The 15,928-nt window shown below is 41.9% G+C and overlaps 1 protein-coding gene across 5 annotated transcripts in view; it reads right to left on the bottom strand.

Moving 5' to 3' along the window:
- The window catches only part of lnx1 (ligand of numb-protein X 1), a 106,756-nt gene that overhangs the window by 1,333 nt on the left and 89,495 nt on the right, over positions 1–15,928 (bottom strand). For all 5 annotated transcript variants that reach the window (XM_088077979.1, XM_088077980.1, XM_042483235.2 and 2 more), the window contains 7 exons: positions 12,054–12,209; positions 9,458–9,666; positions 8,734–9,162; positions 6,616–6,750; positions 3,200–3,377; positions 1,322–1,568; positions 507–665 (listed from right to left, as the gene is read on the bottom strand). In XM_088077979.1, the coding sequence (XP_087934105.1) occupies positions 507–665; positions 1,322–1,568; positions 3,200–3,377; positions 6,616–6,750; positions 8,734–9,162; positions 9,458–9,666; positions 12,054–12,209 (1,513 nt within the window). The remainder of the gene's footprint in view (positions 1–506; positions 666–1,321; positions 1,569–3,199; positions 3,378–6,615; positions 6,751–8,733; positions 9,163–9,457; positions 9,667–12,053; positions 12,210–15,928) is intronic.

Genomic DNA, 15,928 nt, shown 5'->3' with positions numbered 1-15,928 from the left:
TCAAGATCAGACTGGAAACTTCACCACTTAAAAGGTGAATAAGTACTTACTAGGTTTGTACTATATTGTGATACTGACTGATGTTTTTGCTGTGGACTTAAAGCTTCCGGTCAACAGTTGGATGTTAAGTTGAACTGCAAGCGCGGTATTACAATTCATCCACTGTGAGCTGGAAACAAACTAACAGCTCTCCAGGTCATAGACTGCAAAGATTTCAAAGTCGCGCTGGTGCTCCGTGGTCACAAAATGTGACTTAATAGTCACGATGTGGAGCTCTGCAAAAGCCCTGCTTTTTGTATGTGTGTCTGTGAGAGGCAGAGAGTCGTAGTCGTCGAGAGGAAGCGAAAAGCGTAATGCTGAAGGGAGTTTCATGCCGGTGGCTAAAAAATACAAGACAATTTGTACTCAATATTTGCTATAAAGTAATTTTATACAACGCTGTTCAAACAAGCCGTGATACATTGAGTATAAGCATTTCTCATAAGCAATCACAGTGCTATATATACCTTATCCTGCCATCATTATAGGCTGGCGTCCCCTCCACGATGGAGCGGATAAAAAAGGATTGATTGCAGTTGACCTCCTCCTGACCTCCCACGATACTGAAGCCCAGGCTGCCCGAAGTGCTCCGCCGCAGAACAATGTCTTTGCAACAGTAGAGATGCCTGCATGAGCCAAGAGAGAGAGAGAGATTAAAAACACTAATCTCTCAACTACATCTTTGAATTATACATACAACTGTATACCCATACTGACTGTGTGCCACGCTCAGCAGACAAAGGCTGCTCTTTGAATAAGGTGTGACTTTTCTTCCCAAGAGATGAGAAACAACAAGAATAGCTGGACTTCAGTATCAGTCTTATAAAGATAGCCAGAGTGAAAATTACACTCAGATCCTTTTCAGCTGCACCACTGGTTGAGACTACATTCCCGCAGTTCATGGTTTTGACTCCTAATCAATTCACCGTTTGAGGAGAAACACATTTTTATTTCACTTAAAGCGGGAGCAGCAGTTGTTTATTGCTGTCAGAGCGCCGCTGTATTTTTTCTGACAACACATTCAATTAAGATAAATTCATGGTACAATCTGAGGGAAAGTTTTTCATTCTCAGAAGTTCCACTGATATCAGAGCGGTGAATATTTAAGCTGAAAAGTTAGTTTGAAAGTATAATGAGTATTCTCTCCCCAGCTGGCTCTGTCAACATTTCAGTTAGCACCAGCTGGCAGAGGTCAAAAGGACCTGTGCTGGGAGTGGAAATTATACCATGTTCTGAAAAAGTAGTGGAGAAAGTAAAAATATATACACAAAGCAATGCTCACCTGGGTAGCTGCAGCCATGACACCCAGAGCGGCGAGTAATCGTCGTTGGGGAGTGGGCTTTTGGTGCTGTCTGTGGGTGAGGGTGCGAGACAGGGCGGCAACGGGCACTCTTGCAGGCTGTCTTCTGGAGGACGCATCTCCAAGACCTTGAGCACCACGGGAGAGGAGGTGTTCTTCAAGTTGGCCACGGCCTCGCCTCGCGTCACCCCCGTCAAGTCCACACCGTTCACGTTTAACAAGATGTCACCTGAGGGGGGAGGAAGTGGACAGCGCAGCTCATCCTCTGCCCCCGATAAATGCTTTTCAAAAGACCTCATGGGCCAGGGACTCATCATCTGCCTATTTAATATTCAACAACCTTCCTGCTTACAACACAAAGGCGATGGAAACAGAGCGCCACCTGTGCTCTAAAAAGCCTCCTAGCGATGAAAGTGGTTGTAAAGAAAAACAGACAGCACGGTCCAGCTTGGTAGCGAGCAACTCAAAGGACACGCTTGCCTTAGGCGGATATGCAAATGCAAATGAATAGTCTATTACAATACACAAACATGTTTTATAACCACACAAACAGAGACAGCTGCTGCTGCAGTGTCCCATATGAATACTATGTGCACCTTGAACCATGCACAGGACAAACACACTCAATTTATATCTGTTTTTATAACGTCTTTATGCTATTGTGATGCTCTGTCACAGCCTCTCTCTCATTCCTCTCATTTACATTTTGAAACCTGAGCCGATTGGCTTGATTTCTTTCAAAAACATTCGAAGAAGGCACTAAGCAATGACAAAAAGAAAAAAGTAAAAAGTACAAGAAATGTACCTGAAAATTAGTTAACATCAGTTTTCTTGTACTGCGTTCAGACACCTTTCACAAGCTATTTAACCCTTTGAAACCAAGCAAATTGGTTCGATTTCGGGGGAAAGGCAATGATGAACTTGGCCAAAAAAAGCCCCACAAATTGCAAGAAATTAGTAAAAGGGATCTGAAAAATGTTTTGAAAAAGTTAAAATTTTTTTAAACTTTTTTTTACTCTTTACTTTTTTACTTTTAGCTTTTTTTATTTGCTCACTGTCAAGTAAGTTTATTCTAACCTTTTACGTATTTCTTGCTATGCTATTTTTGGCAATGCGTTGTTAAGTTGTTTGTTTCTTTCTCCCCTTGTTTTATAAAAAAATCAAACCAATTTTCTTTGGCTCCAAAAGGTTAAAGGGTTAACAGAGCCTCAGACTGGAGTGTAATGATGATGTTTTGAGATGGATATGCTGGAATCAGCAGTTGTGGCTGAAACCTCTCACTCCCCTGCCTTTAGCGGCATTATGGGATATTAACGCTGCTTTGATTACATGCAGTTATTTGCATCCCATTCTATGTTTTGTTCTATTTCAGAGCTGACTGATTTCATATAATGAAATAATTAAGCACTCCCTACAAATTCTCCTCTGCAACACAATATGTCCCGAGCACTGCTACTCTACTGTTTGTTTGTGTTTTTGTTTAAGAGCATTCGAGCCAATTTGCGGAGCACTGATCCACAGCAGCATCACTGAGTTGTTTTTTTATTCGCTAGATGAATACACTTCATAATGAAACATGAATCTTAAGTGTTCATCAATCTCTCCGTCTGTTGTATACAAAGTATTCATCACCAAAGCTGAATCCATGACAGTGTGCCTGCCACAATGTGAGCTCCAGTCGACGACAACCTCACAAAACAAATACTCCATCCAATAAATGAGTCATTATTTGCACAAAAGAGCTGAACATGACATTTCTTGTAATAAAGACTATGAGTAATATTCTGTTAATTATAAGACTGAGGGTGCAGGTAAGTGATGGAAAGAGACATAAATGTCTTCATTAGTGGTTCATTTTACCTTTGCGGATGGAGCCCTCCTGTCCCACCACTCCATCAGAGTCCACGTTTGTGACGTAAATGGGGAGGTCCCACCCTCGGCTGGACATGCCGCCCGCCACCGTCATACCCAGGGAGTCGTATGGCTCCTTCGTCAGTGTAACAGTCTTCTCGTAGCATGCAGGCTTCTGACAAGAATCCTTCACAGAGGATAGAGGACACAGAGAAAGAGACGTTGCAATAATGGAGGGTAAGTTGATAATGGAGATTGAAGAGTGCTGCACTGGCATTGCACTGGTTCCATCATCAAAAAGCAAATGGGATTCTCTCTCTGTTTTTAAGTTAATTGCAGAAAATAAGCTCCTCTCTGGCAAATAAAAGTTTATGATACTTAGAATTTATGTTCAGGAAAGTCTTCACAAATTAATGCCGCTTTTATATTTTTTTGGAATTTAAATGCAATTGCAAGAAGTAAATAGCTAAGCTATGGTCATGACCCACCTGATACAATTGCTGGCCCCATGTGGCGAAAATAATTTGTAGGCCAATTTCACTATCCAAATAGAGCTGCCGGACACTCCTTTTTTTCACGCTAGCGCAAAGGTTTTGTTCCTTGCCATCGATGTACTCCTTAAAGCTGTATATTTGTCTTTTTATGAAAAAGGACAACCAGTCTTTTTGACGAATAATGAATCACCTAACACATGTACATACCGATACAAAATAAATTGAAATTGGATTATTATGGAGCCCAAAATTGTACTGATAACTAACTAAATAACTAACTGTACCAGTATTAGTCTATGCACATCAGATAATTAGTAATATTAATTATGAAATAAGACACCAAGGTATATTAGTATTGGTTTCCTTAACCCTCCCACATTGACATACAGTAGTTTTCAATTAGCCTTTATAATACAACAGCAAAAGCGAATTCCTGAAATTCAGTTATTTTTTTGTTTTTTTGTGTACCAACACAAAATTTTGAGTGGCCCCCTCTGGCCTCACCAATGAAAAATGTCTGAGAGCACCACTGAATACTCGCTGTGCTTTTTTATGTCCCACTGATATGATAGTAGATCTAAAAACATGCACAAATTTAGGATAAAGAACAACAAAACAATTGATGTTGTCACTGTGGCATCTTTCTTCGTGTATCCACATTCTTATAAACACAATAAATCAAGACCAAACATGATATGAACTTAATTGTTACACCAAGGGCACCTTGTTTAGACCTCATCATCTAATTAGATTGTGGAGCCGCACATTTGCATTTTAATAAAGTGTGTTTTCTCTGGGACTTTGCGATAGCTCCTTAATGGTTGGAGAATTGATATGAACACCGCCCATGCTATGCACTGGGAACAAGAGTCCAGTGACAGAGATATAGTTGTTAATTAATGAATGACCTCATTAGCATAACTGGTATAATGTATAATATATGGTGGTTATATAGGGCACGAGGCAGCTCAAGTGCTTCTTCATTTAGCGCTCTTGTTCGATGTAGCTGATTTATTCATTGACATCATGATGAGCGTTTTGGTTTGGTGAATGAGGCTGTGTGCGGGATAAAGAGGGTGAGGTTTTATTTATGACGAGTGTGTTCGAGCGTCAGACGGGGGAGAACTGAGTAGTAATGAATAACACATGGACACATTGAGGTTGATGGGATGCAGCTCGTGCCGCTTCGCTAATGTGCTGCATTCACACATTTCTGCTGCGCTCACAGCGGGAGGTCACTTGTTGTCACGTGATTGACCCCGGGGCACGGCACTGACTGTGGATGTGTGAACAATTACTGCCAAGCTATACAGTCCACTGTCAGTCGTGTACTGTACACTGCTGGATGGTTTACTATGTGGTTAAATATGCATGTGATCATAAAGAGCAAAGGGTACACAGAAAGGACTTTGTGGGGGACAATCCAGGGATGTCCAATAAAAGTAAAGAGTCCTTTTCTGACATAGCACCATTTCCACAAAAGCCGTACTACTCAAGACACATCTGCATAAACAGCCTCACGCACCAACAAGACAATTAGAATCTCACTAAATGCATGTTTTTGGGAAGTATTGAGCAAACGACTGGATATATAGAACTGGATTATACTGCATAAGTTGTGCAAAAGTTTAGAAATAGATGTTTGGATTTAGTTTTGTTGTGGTACATAGCCAACCACCATAGCGCCTTTTTGGGATTCTTTGTTCATTGTGAAGGCACGTGAGAATAAAGTTTTCTTCACGAATTCAGTGCTTCATGGGGTGAGTTATCAACATACAACTGATCATTTGGGGACTGAAGTAAGCTTTTAAATCTGGCTATTTTTAAGGGATCAGTTTAACATTTTGACAAATACATATGCCTCCTGGGCGACTCCTGTTAGAGGTGTCTCAGGCACGTCCAACTGGTGGGAGGCACTGGGGCAGACCCAGAACAAGATGGAGGAATTATTTATCTTATCTAGCGTCAGAACACCTTGCGAGGAGCAGAAAAGTGTTGCTGTGAAGAGGATGTCTGGAGTACTTTGCTCAGCCTGCTGCTCCAGATAAGTGGATGAAAATGGATGGAAAAATGGCAAGTAGTGCTTTTTTGGGGAGTTGTGCGCCAGAATATTTCTCATCCAGGCACATTTACTTTTGATGAACTTGTTGTTAGTGAGCTTTAGAAGCGCTGTCTGATAGGATTTGGTTACTTTTGGACAGAGCCAAGATAGCTTTTCACACTATCTTGAGTTAAGGAGCTAAGCTCAGTGACTGCTGGCTGTAGCACAATATTCACTGTACACCAATTTTCCAAGAAGGGCAAAGGCATAACCCGCCTTCCTCTCCCTCTGACTGATGAGTACTTGTTACCTTCGTTGTTTGGGTTAGTTAGGTTTTGGCAAGAGGAGTGGAATTGGATGGGTTAGGGTATGTCAGGGTAATCCAATCAGAGTGCGGGTAGAGCGATTAAGCAGCAGTCTTTCAGATGTGACAAGACATCAAAATATTTGAAATGGTATTTAGCCCAAAATGTTTGCAGCTTGAAAGGATTTACAGTGCATTTTTAATAACAGGGATCTATAGAGGCCTAGTTTTCAGCATGCTTCTAAAACCTAATTTTAGATTATACATTTTCAGCTTGAAAGTGATATATCACCAGGTTTAGTACAAAACTGGGAAAGGTCTTTCAGGAAAAGACAGTGAAGATACCGTGGGGTGTTTACTGTGTAGTGAAAATAAAGATGGCTGATATGGATGCAACAATTCTCTGGGAGGAAGACTGCCCGCGGTACTGCTTGAATGACACGCTCAGCTTTGATGGGAGAATAATACCTCCATGGATCATTTGCACCTGAAAGGGAGTATTTATCATGGGGAGCGGAGACAGAGGAACAAAGCTCGTCTCTGTGGATTGGTACTGTTGTTGTCTCATGTGTACGTGTCTGCTCACCAGTAGTGTTTGCTCTATATCCACAGGGGAATATGGTGGGGGACCGTCCATGCCCCACGGAGCTTCTTGTAAGATGTCCGGGGTGGGCAGGCAGATCTGACGGGACACGATGAAGTGGACGCCCTCCTCGCTTGCCTGGAAAACATAAAGAGACATCAACGTTTAGACGTGAGTTGCACACGATATTAAGGCAATAGGCATTTTTTAAAGCAACAATGAGATGATTGACACAACTATCATGTCTGTTTGTCAAATTTAAGGCTACAGCCAACAGCTGGTTAGCTCAGCACTTGAAACTAGTCTCTGCTCGACATAATTATGTCTCGTTTACCTGCAAACACCTAAGTGTAAAAACGACGACAAGGAAGCTGTTACATCACTAGACTCCAAAGGCTTGTTGAGGCTAAGAGAAGCTCGGCTGTTGCCTCTAAACATCACCAAAACATCCTCAAAATGTTGCAGTTAAAACGTTACACCATCGTCAGTATTTTTAACCTAACAGGGACATTATTTGAAATGATAAACATCCTTAAAGTGTTACACATTAGATTAAAATGTTTCCTTTAAACATTATTGCAACTTGTAGGTACTGTTAGCCAATGTTGTGGGAACGTTCCCTGCTAACGGAGTTGAAATATTAAAATATGTTTGGATAAAATTGCCGAACAAACAGAAACTCACAGGAAAACCATGACCATTCAGTGTTTAAATTCACTGCCATCCTGTAGTCACCTACTTCGTAAGTCTCCGCTCTGCGTGACTCAAACTTTACTACTGAACTGCCAGCTGCACTCATTCACACATTCTCATGCAAGATGTCCAACAGACACACAGACAGGCTGGCTACTTCCCTCTCCTGCTGTCATTCCTCTGAGACTTTCCCCTGGTCTCTGTAGCACAGAGCTGACTCCTGAATTAGCCAGTCCAACCCATTATTGCCCTAACTGGACTAATTTAATTTCTTCCCTGCCAGTTGTTAATCTCTGACAGAAAGTGCCTGCTCCGAGAGGCCATGCTGGCTCCACAGAGACCCAGAAGAGGCCAGTCAGACTGCTCAGACAGGAACTCGGGGCCCAGAGACCCTGCACAGTCAGCCGCAAACACACAGCAATTAACCACGATTAACCACAAACACACCGCCATTGACTGGCATCAACCAGGAACCAGAGGCAGCAGCATGGCCCGGTCCATTAGGGAATCACCACAATTAAATACTATTAACTGCAGTGAGTGCAGACACAACAGCACAGCACAACACAATTAGCCTGAATCACCACAATTATCTTTAATACCTCGGGGACCCGGGGTAAGAGCAGAACATAGTTGTTTACGGTCTAGAACAACATGTTGACTAATTTGACTGTCACAACTATAACCTTTCTATAACATGCTAAAAACCTGCTATAATCGACTCTGGAGCGGAATAACTTTAAACTTGTGCTGCTTTCAGACACCTTTTACAAATGTTTAAACGTGAACCCTGAGCAAACTGGTGCAATTTCTTTTTTTTTTTTTAAGATTATTTTTTATGGGGATTGTTCCCTTTATTGATAGGACAGCTGTAGAATGACAGGAAATGTGGCAGAGAGAGGGGGAATGACACGCAGCAAAGGGCCACAGGCTGGAATCGAACCCGGGCTGCTGCTAAGGCCTCGGCATATGGGGTGCACACTCTAGTAGGTGAGCTAGAGGCTGCCCCAACTGGTGTGATTTCTTTCACAAACACGGGAACAAAGCTGGAACAAAAGCAATGAGCAACTTGGTAAGACATGTTTCAAAAAATGCAAGAAACTAGTGGATTTATGATATTATTTTTTTTAGAAAGATAGGGGAAAATACCTGGGGAAAAATATACTTCTAATTAACAGAATTATATTTTTTAAAAACTCATGTTACACCTATTATACATTTTTTTGTCATTATATAATTGATATTTTTAAAAAAATGTTGCTTTTTTGTTGTTTTAATTTTCAGGTAATTTTCTTACTAATTTCTTATTATTTTTTGTGGGTAATTTCTTCTTTCGTTGCTCATTGTCCTCTTCCCATGTTGTTTTTGGCAGAAATCAGGTAAAAGTGCTCGGGTTTCAGAGGGTTAAAGGAGGAGCTGCCGACTGACCTGGATAAGCAGAGCAGCATGTTCTGGTGCCCCGTAACGTAGATCGTGCCCGTTGATGGCCAGCACGCGGTCGCCAACACACAACTGTCCGTCACGTGCTGCCAGGCCGCCCTCAAGCAGATGAAATATGTAGACGCCGTGCTCGTCTGGCCGCCTCACCAGCTTAATGCCCAGCTGCTCCTCTGGAGTGGATTTATTCAGGACCACATGGATGCTATCATCCCTCAGGGGATGGTGGGGTAGGCCGTGAGACGGGTGGCCCGCGGCGACATCATGGCCGTGCCCGTGGCCATGTGGGTGGCTGTGTGAGTGTGAGCGGTAGCGATGGCGCTGTTCTCTCAGCACGGTTAGCCGGAGGAGCTGGCAGGGCTGTTTGAGGGTCGCCATGGCGTAGCAGTGGGGTACGTTACTGATGTCAATGCCGTTTACCTGAGAGGACGACAGAGATGCAGTTTAAATTTCAGGATTCCCAAACATTTTCATGGACAATATTTCAAAACTCGGTTGGGCTCTTTTACATGGAAGGTTATCCACAGACGTTTTCTGTAATAACTTCATTACATTCAACAGAATTTCATCCCTTTCCCAAAACTTTCAATGATTTTAATGATTCCATGACTTTTCCAGGAACGGAATATGTGATTCTTGAAATGTAATGACTTTTCCAGGTTTTTCATGACCATAGGAACCCTTTAATTTACGATACAAATTTTTCCGGTGATACCTTCAGGATCATGTCCCCAGGCAGCAAGCGTCCATCCCGAGCAATCACACCTTCTCTGTAGATGTCCTGGATGAGGATGCGGACCAAAGGGGTCTCGTTGCCGCCGACGATGCTGATGGCCAGCGGCTCTGAGGGATCCACCCGCGTTATCTTAATACTGGTTAGTTCACCATCAGGGATCAGGTGATGCAGCTGAGGAAGAGCCAAAACTGAAGGGAGAAAGCGCAGAGAAGAGAGAGGCTGATTTTTACTGTACAACAACAAGAAAAACCAAGTTTGACAAAGAGCCAAATATAACAGGAGAGGAAATGGGAGACAGAGAGGGAAAGAGAGACACATTGAGGGAGAAAGAGTGGTAGACAGCGCTGGAGAGGTTCTGCAGTGGAGCCAGCTGTCTCTACTCCCTCAGGTTACTAAAACAAACTTGTACAAGCCGAGAGGGGAAATTTACTTGGCTGATTATCCTGCTCAATGTTTGTATCATTAGTCACATACATCTGTAGCAAGAATGCTTGGGAAAACCCACAATTTCAAATTTCCACAAGGTTATTACATGGGCGGCAGTGCAAGGAAAGTTATAATACAAACAGACTTTGCATATTCAAACCGTTGCATGGTGAAAAGAAAATCGAAAAAGACGTTTATTTTCTAGATTTTCTTGAAATCTGCACAAAGCAGCCACAAAAGTATGACTCCAAGAAATTTATATTTGCAATTGCAGAAGTTTTTTTTTAACCCTTTAACACCTGGTTGACATCAGTTTTCTTGTGGTGCTGTTTTCAGACATCTTTCATATCTATTTACACCTCTGAGACCTGAGAAAATTGGTTTGATTTCTTTTGAAAACATGGAGAAAACATCTTGGCAAATTGAAAAAAGGAAAAGAAAGCCAAAAGTGATGTGAAAATCACATCAAAATAAGATGTGGGGGAAAAAAATTTTCTTCACATCACTTTTTTAAAAACGTTTTTGTTGCTTTTTTCAGGTAATTCTCTTGTAACTTTTTACTAATTTCTTGCTATTTTTGGGCCATTTCCTGTAAAGTTAATTTAATCATTGCCTCCCTCCCATGCTTATGAAATAAATTCAGACAATTTTCTCAGGTTTCAAGGGGTTAACCTCAAGACTCCATCAAATCAACCAAAATACAGGATTTTGTCATGAAAGTAAATTGAAGTTACTTAACTTAAGACTTCTATGAAATGTCAGTGTAAACCTTCAAATGTCTGAGAAAAATGTACTTTTTTTCTAATTTTAGCTCATTTGTGCAAGCTGCCTTCGTGCCCATCGGTGAGTTCCGCTTAGCAGCAGAATGACACATCCTAAACTGGACCATGTGGAGGTGGGTGGGGATTTTTTTATGACTATTTTGGCCAACAGCCTTGGCCAAAAAAATGACAAAGACGATGTATTCCTCATCTTATTTCTTTTGCTGTGGTCCTGAAGAATGTCTCTCTCTCCTTATTCCTCAGTGGGCTGTCTCCCTCTGTGTCTCAGGCTCCGTAGCCTCAGTCGCTTCATTCTACTCACGCTGCACTTTCTCCATTCCAAAGTCAATATTTTGTCTTTATCGCAGCAGATTGCTTCTGGGGTGGAGACCACTTGAACACAGAAACCTGCAGCTATTATATAACCCTTCCTCTTCTCCATCACACACCCTCTCAGCCTCTCTCATAGTCTTTCTTCATCCCTTCTGTTTTTCCATCCATGGGGACATTGCCATGCCTTTATTTGTTTCCTTATCTCCATTGTCTTTTTCTGTATCTGCTCCTCTCTCCATTTGTTCTGTATGGATCTATCTCTACTTCCATCCTCTCCGTCTATCTTTGTCTCTCCAGCGGCAGGCAATGAATATTTAATCTATTCTCTCAGCCTCCTCAGTGATGGCCTCAGAGAATAATCTAGTCCCTGATCGTTCGTCATCCTTCATTCTTACGCAATACCGCATTCCTTCTCCGCTTCCCGTCACGCTGCAGCTCTACTTCAAAATTCTCTTATGGCCGACTCTATGTCCTCCACTTTATTGTCAAGAGGGTCTGGCTGTGGATATTACATTAAAAATGTCTGAAGCAAGTTCTTCTCCGAAATACCATCTTATGGATGCAGCATGTCAGGAACACTGAGTTCCCCGGGGAGTGCTCCATCAAGTTGGTGCAAACCCGTCGACCCTGGTTGTGCTGAAGGTCGAAGGAGAGGATGAGGATGAGTGAAGGAGATAAAGACAAAGAAGAATGAGATAGAGGACGAGAAGAAGTAGAGATGGAGAGGAGAAGGTCATCATCTTCAGTGACCTCCTATATCCCATCCCGGTCTAAAGTGCCTCAGGCTACCACTCTCCCTCCTGATCCGTCTCCAGTGATGCACCGGTGGACTTATGCAATCTGCAGCTGAATTATTAAAGAAACATATGCTACTGTTACACTGCGGGCTCCCAGCCCTGTCACCGTCCTCCAACAGCTGAGGGAACATCGCAAATACACACATTTGGAAACACGCACACACGTTGGAACTCTCTTTGGGGAATCATGAAAGTGCAAATGCAGCAGTGACACCAAGAAACAAAGAGATGAGCGGAGATGCAGGCCTTGATCCCTACCTTCCTGTGGCACACTGGAATTCCTGGCATTGTCTCTCTCCTCGGATGTCTCATTGCTCACTGCGGTGCCACTCTTTGTCCTCCGCAGGACGCTGAATGCCCGGTTTAACCTCCTGAAGGAGCGGCTCCTCACTGAAGAGCGGTCAAAATTTCTGACTGTAGAGAACACAGGGGAGAAAACAGAGGCACTTTATAGATTAGCTCACTCTCAACATGCCCGGACATGTCTGAATCTGCCTCCTCACAGCCAATCAAATTCCTCCTCAGTGACTGAGATTCGGGCTGGTGTGTTGCTATGAGTACTGGTTAGGAGGAGGAAATACCTGTATCATCCAGGAGTGGGCTACCAGTTTGAATAAAACAATCTTGAGTTTTTAGGCTTAACAGATGCCAAAACACTGCACAGTAGTTGGTTATAGTAAGAAACAAGACTGTAAAACTGTGGTAAGTTTTCAGGAATCATTTTCCCTTCGTCTTGATGACACTGAGATAAACTGTCTGATTGTGTGCTGCTGCTGCATTATTTGGTCAATGCTGTGTATTGCAGGGAGGGATGTACGATGATATAAGCGTGTCATCAGTTTTGGCGTATGTCAGAATCGGCCAACATGCTGATTTCGGCTGATATTTCAAACTGATTTATATATTTTTTTATTGATAAAGTGAACACGTACAAAACATCAACTCTAAGATGAAGTAATTTTCTTATTTTGCACAATGAATGAATATTACATAAACTGAAAAGCATTGTTTTCCATCTTCTGGTGGACAATCATGATAAGAATATGCATAATGTGATGCTAATTTCATACCTAAGAGACTTGATGATCACTAAAATTAGGCGGGGACTGATATTGGCATCAGCCAAATGAGTTATTACATGTCGGCATATCTGACATTGGCAACAAAAATCCAATAGCGTGCATCCTTAAATGGAGTATACATTTGCACTGTATTTAAAGGAGTTTTTGACCTCTGGTAGTGTGTTTGGACAATATTTATATTAATGTGTCCTTGTTGTGTTTGTATCCTGCACATGTACTAAGATGCACAAAGATGCAAATTTACACACATGACACATTCTTGCCGCCTGTATGCAGCTATTCTGTTAATTGACAGGTAGGGGCCAAAACACAGAAGTGTGTAGATTGTTTTCAAGTTCAGCAGTTATGGAGCAACGTTATCATCCTTTTGAAGTTTTGTTTCTTGTCACATGAATATGCATTTAAGCCCAATATTCTTTCTCTTTTAGCTCGGTTTTGGTCTCTGCCAACTCCTAAGGCAAATATCTGGCTGCTTGTTGCAAACTGTGTCTATCATTTGGTACTAAGCCAATCTCTGAATCCAACAGTTATTGTCTGGCGACAATAAAGCCTCTGAGGGCGATGGCCAATATATCAGGGGTTCCAGTTTATCCAATAGATAGCTGGGCCAAAACTTCCTCCTCCATGCACCACTCATTTTTTTTTACAGTTCAATTAGCAACTTGATGCAGGTCCAAACAACATTTTGGCTAATTTGTATAAATATAGATGCAAATCTGCATATGAATGCAGATAAATTAGAAAAAAAATGAATAAAAAGCTGTTGTAGTCAGATGATTGCCAGTGGTTTTGAGATTGTTATTGGCCACTATGCTTTGCCTCCTCAGCTCTCCACAGACTGTTTACCTGCAGGCAACTAAAGTCCACTTAAATGTGATTGGTCAGTACTAGAGTACTACAGTACAAGGGCTAAAAACAGAGACTGTAACGCTCTTGTACCGTTGCTTACAGATTCTGCATACATATTTGTTTATAGAGATTAATTCTGATTAGGTAGTGCACAGTGGGTTTGTAGTGTCCTTTTTCTGAAAGCAGAGAGTGAACCAGAACAGTTCTTAGTGCAACATCAGAGGCAACTGGACTTGCTTGAGTTCCCTGAGGACAGTTTACCTCTTGGATTAGCAGTAAAATGTCCTCAAGAACCTCAAGCAAGTCCAGTTGCGCCTACAATATTGCACCTTAGCCTGGATGACTGAGAATCTTTACAAACTTATAACCAAAATAGTTCAACAACTAAACAATGAGCTTAAAGTCACAAGCCAACTATTTCTCTCCTGATTGATACCTGATAACCAAATTCTGGGTATCTTCTCGTACCGAGCACCAATCTGACACCAGTACTCTCTTTTTCCAAGACTTTGTGAGGTAACATGAGTCAGCAGCCTGTCATGGCGTAATTTATTTAACTGATTAACGCTGAAAAAGAAACATTTGTTGTGGATTGGTTATGTCATCGCTGATACACTATCTGCTTCAAATGTCAGTATACGACTGCCCGAGAACATAAGGCTGGCAGAAACAGCGACCTCTTTTAAATCACTTTTTTAAACCCATTTTTTATAGATTTGCTTTTATGTGATGTCATCTATTTTAATTTATCTATTTTTGTTTATTCTTATTCTTTTCTATTGTCTTGATTGTGTGTAATTCTATTATTAGTACTATAATTTCTGTGTTTACCGCTTTTATTCTTTGAATTGTATTTACTCTTCTTAGTATGGGTTGTTATTGTTATTTTGTTTTGTAATTGTTTCTCTTCAAATTCCACTTGTCTGGCCTTAGTTTGACATTATTTTTTGGCTTGTATTGTTATGTTTCCTCTGTAAGAAAACCTAGTTGCTTCTGCTTTGCCCTGTTTTTCAAAGCACTTTGAAAAAAAAACTCTGTTTTTAAAGGTGCTTTATAAATGAATAAAATAAAGTTATAATGTCCATTCAGTGGACTGGACAGGTGCATCTCTCTAGTACACATGAATGTAAACAATCCAGGGTATTAAAAGATCAGCCATGCAAATATTTTATGAGGAAGGAAATGCACTTGTTAGACCTTAAGGATACACACAGTGTGTTTTGGTGAGAAACACAGGATGCAAATATAACTTTGTTTACAAGAATGCATAAGTGCGCCTTTAAGCAAAAATTGAGACACGGTTAGTTTTTTCAGCCAGAGTGAGTTTTTGATTTTGTTTTTTATCCCACATACTGTGATGGTCTCATTGAAAGGCATGAGGACACTGTGTTTTTCTGCCTTCAGTCCATCCTCTTCGATCAAAGTTTATTTGTTGTGCAACTTTAACAAGCTGCAATAAAGCATCTTTTTTTGTGGACGGAGGAGCTGCTTTCAACTGGTGGCTCTTTAATTAATAAAGCCAATCCGTGCTGAGTATATTTACACGGTTGCATAACATCAGCAGTGATGTAATACACCACGGACTCTAGTGACCACATCCAAAAGAGACCTTCCCAGAGAGACTGGTGTCTGGTACTTTGCTTTTCTGAAAAGAAGACAGACAGGCTACAGGAGGCTGCAGTGGAGTAGCAGCAGCCCAAGCCTGGCTGCACTGAGCACGGGGCAGCAGCGTGCCTCTGCAGCACCCCTCCCTCCCTCTGCGGGCTCTGGGAGATGCAAGAGCTCCTGACAGCCACATTATTCTTTAAAAGCGCCAGCCGCTTCTGGAGCTGTCAGCTTGTTCAGCAGTAGTGGCGCTTATGGTGGTTGTGGGCGCTCAGCCGGCCGGGTCTAAAGTGCTGGTGCAGCGTCATTTGGTGTCCCCACTGCATGTACACTCACAATAGTGGGGGGTGGTGACGGAGGGGCAGAGAGGAACACTCGTGATTGCTTCCTGGTTTCACAGGTGGGAGAAATGGAGGGAGAGGAGTGATCACGTCATTGGGCATTAACACACACTTGCATCAGGCTATATTTAACCTACCTCTCCTTCCATTTCTCCTTGACTGCATTATGTTCCTGCCCTCTCAGTGACTTTCCCTCTCACTGTGTTTCTCTACTGTTTTCCACAAAGAGAGATTTTATGGATTGGTGGAAAAAAAA

The sequence above is a fragment of the Plectropomus leopardus genome, chromosome 5, assembly GCF_026936395.1.
Source record: "Plectropomus leopardus strain MGB_pleo_1.0 chromosome 5, ASM2693639v1, whole genome shotgun sequence".
NCBI lineage: Eukaryota > Metazoa > Chordata > Actinopteri > Perciformes > Serranidae > Plectropomus > Plectropomus leopardus.
Note: the sequence above shows the minus strand (reverse complement) of the source record. Positions and strands in the feature narration are given on the sequence as shown.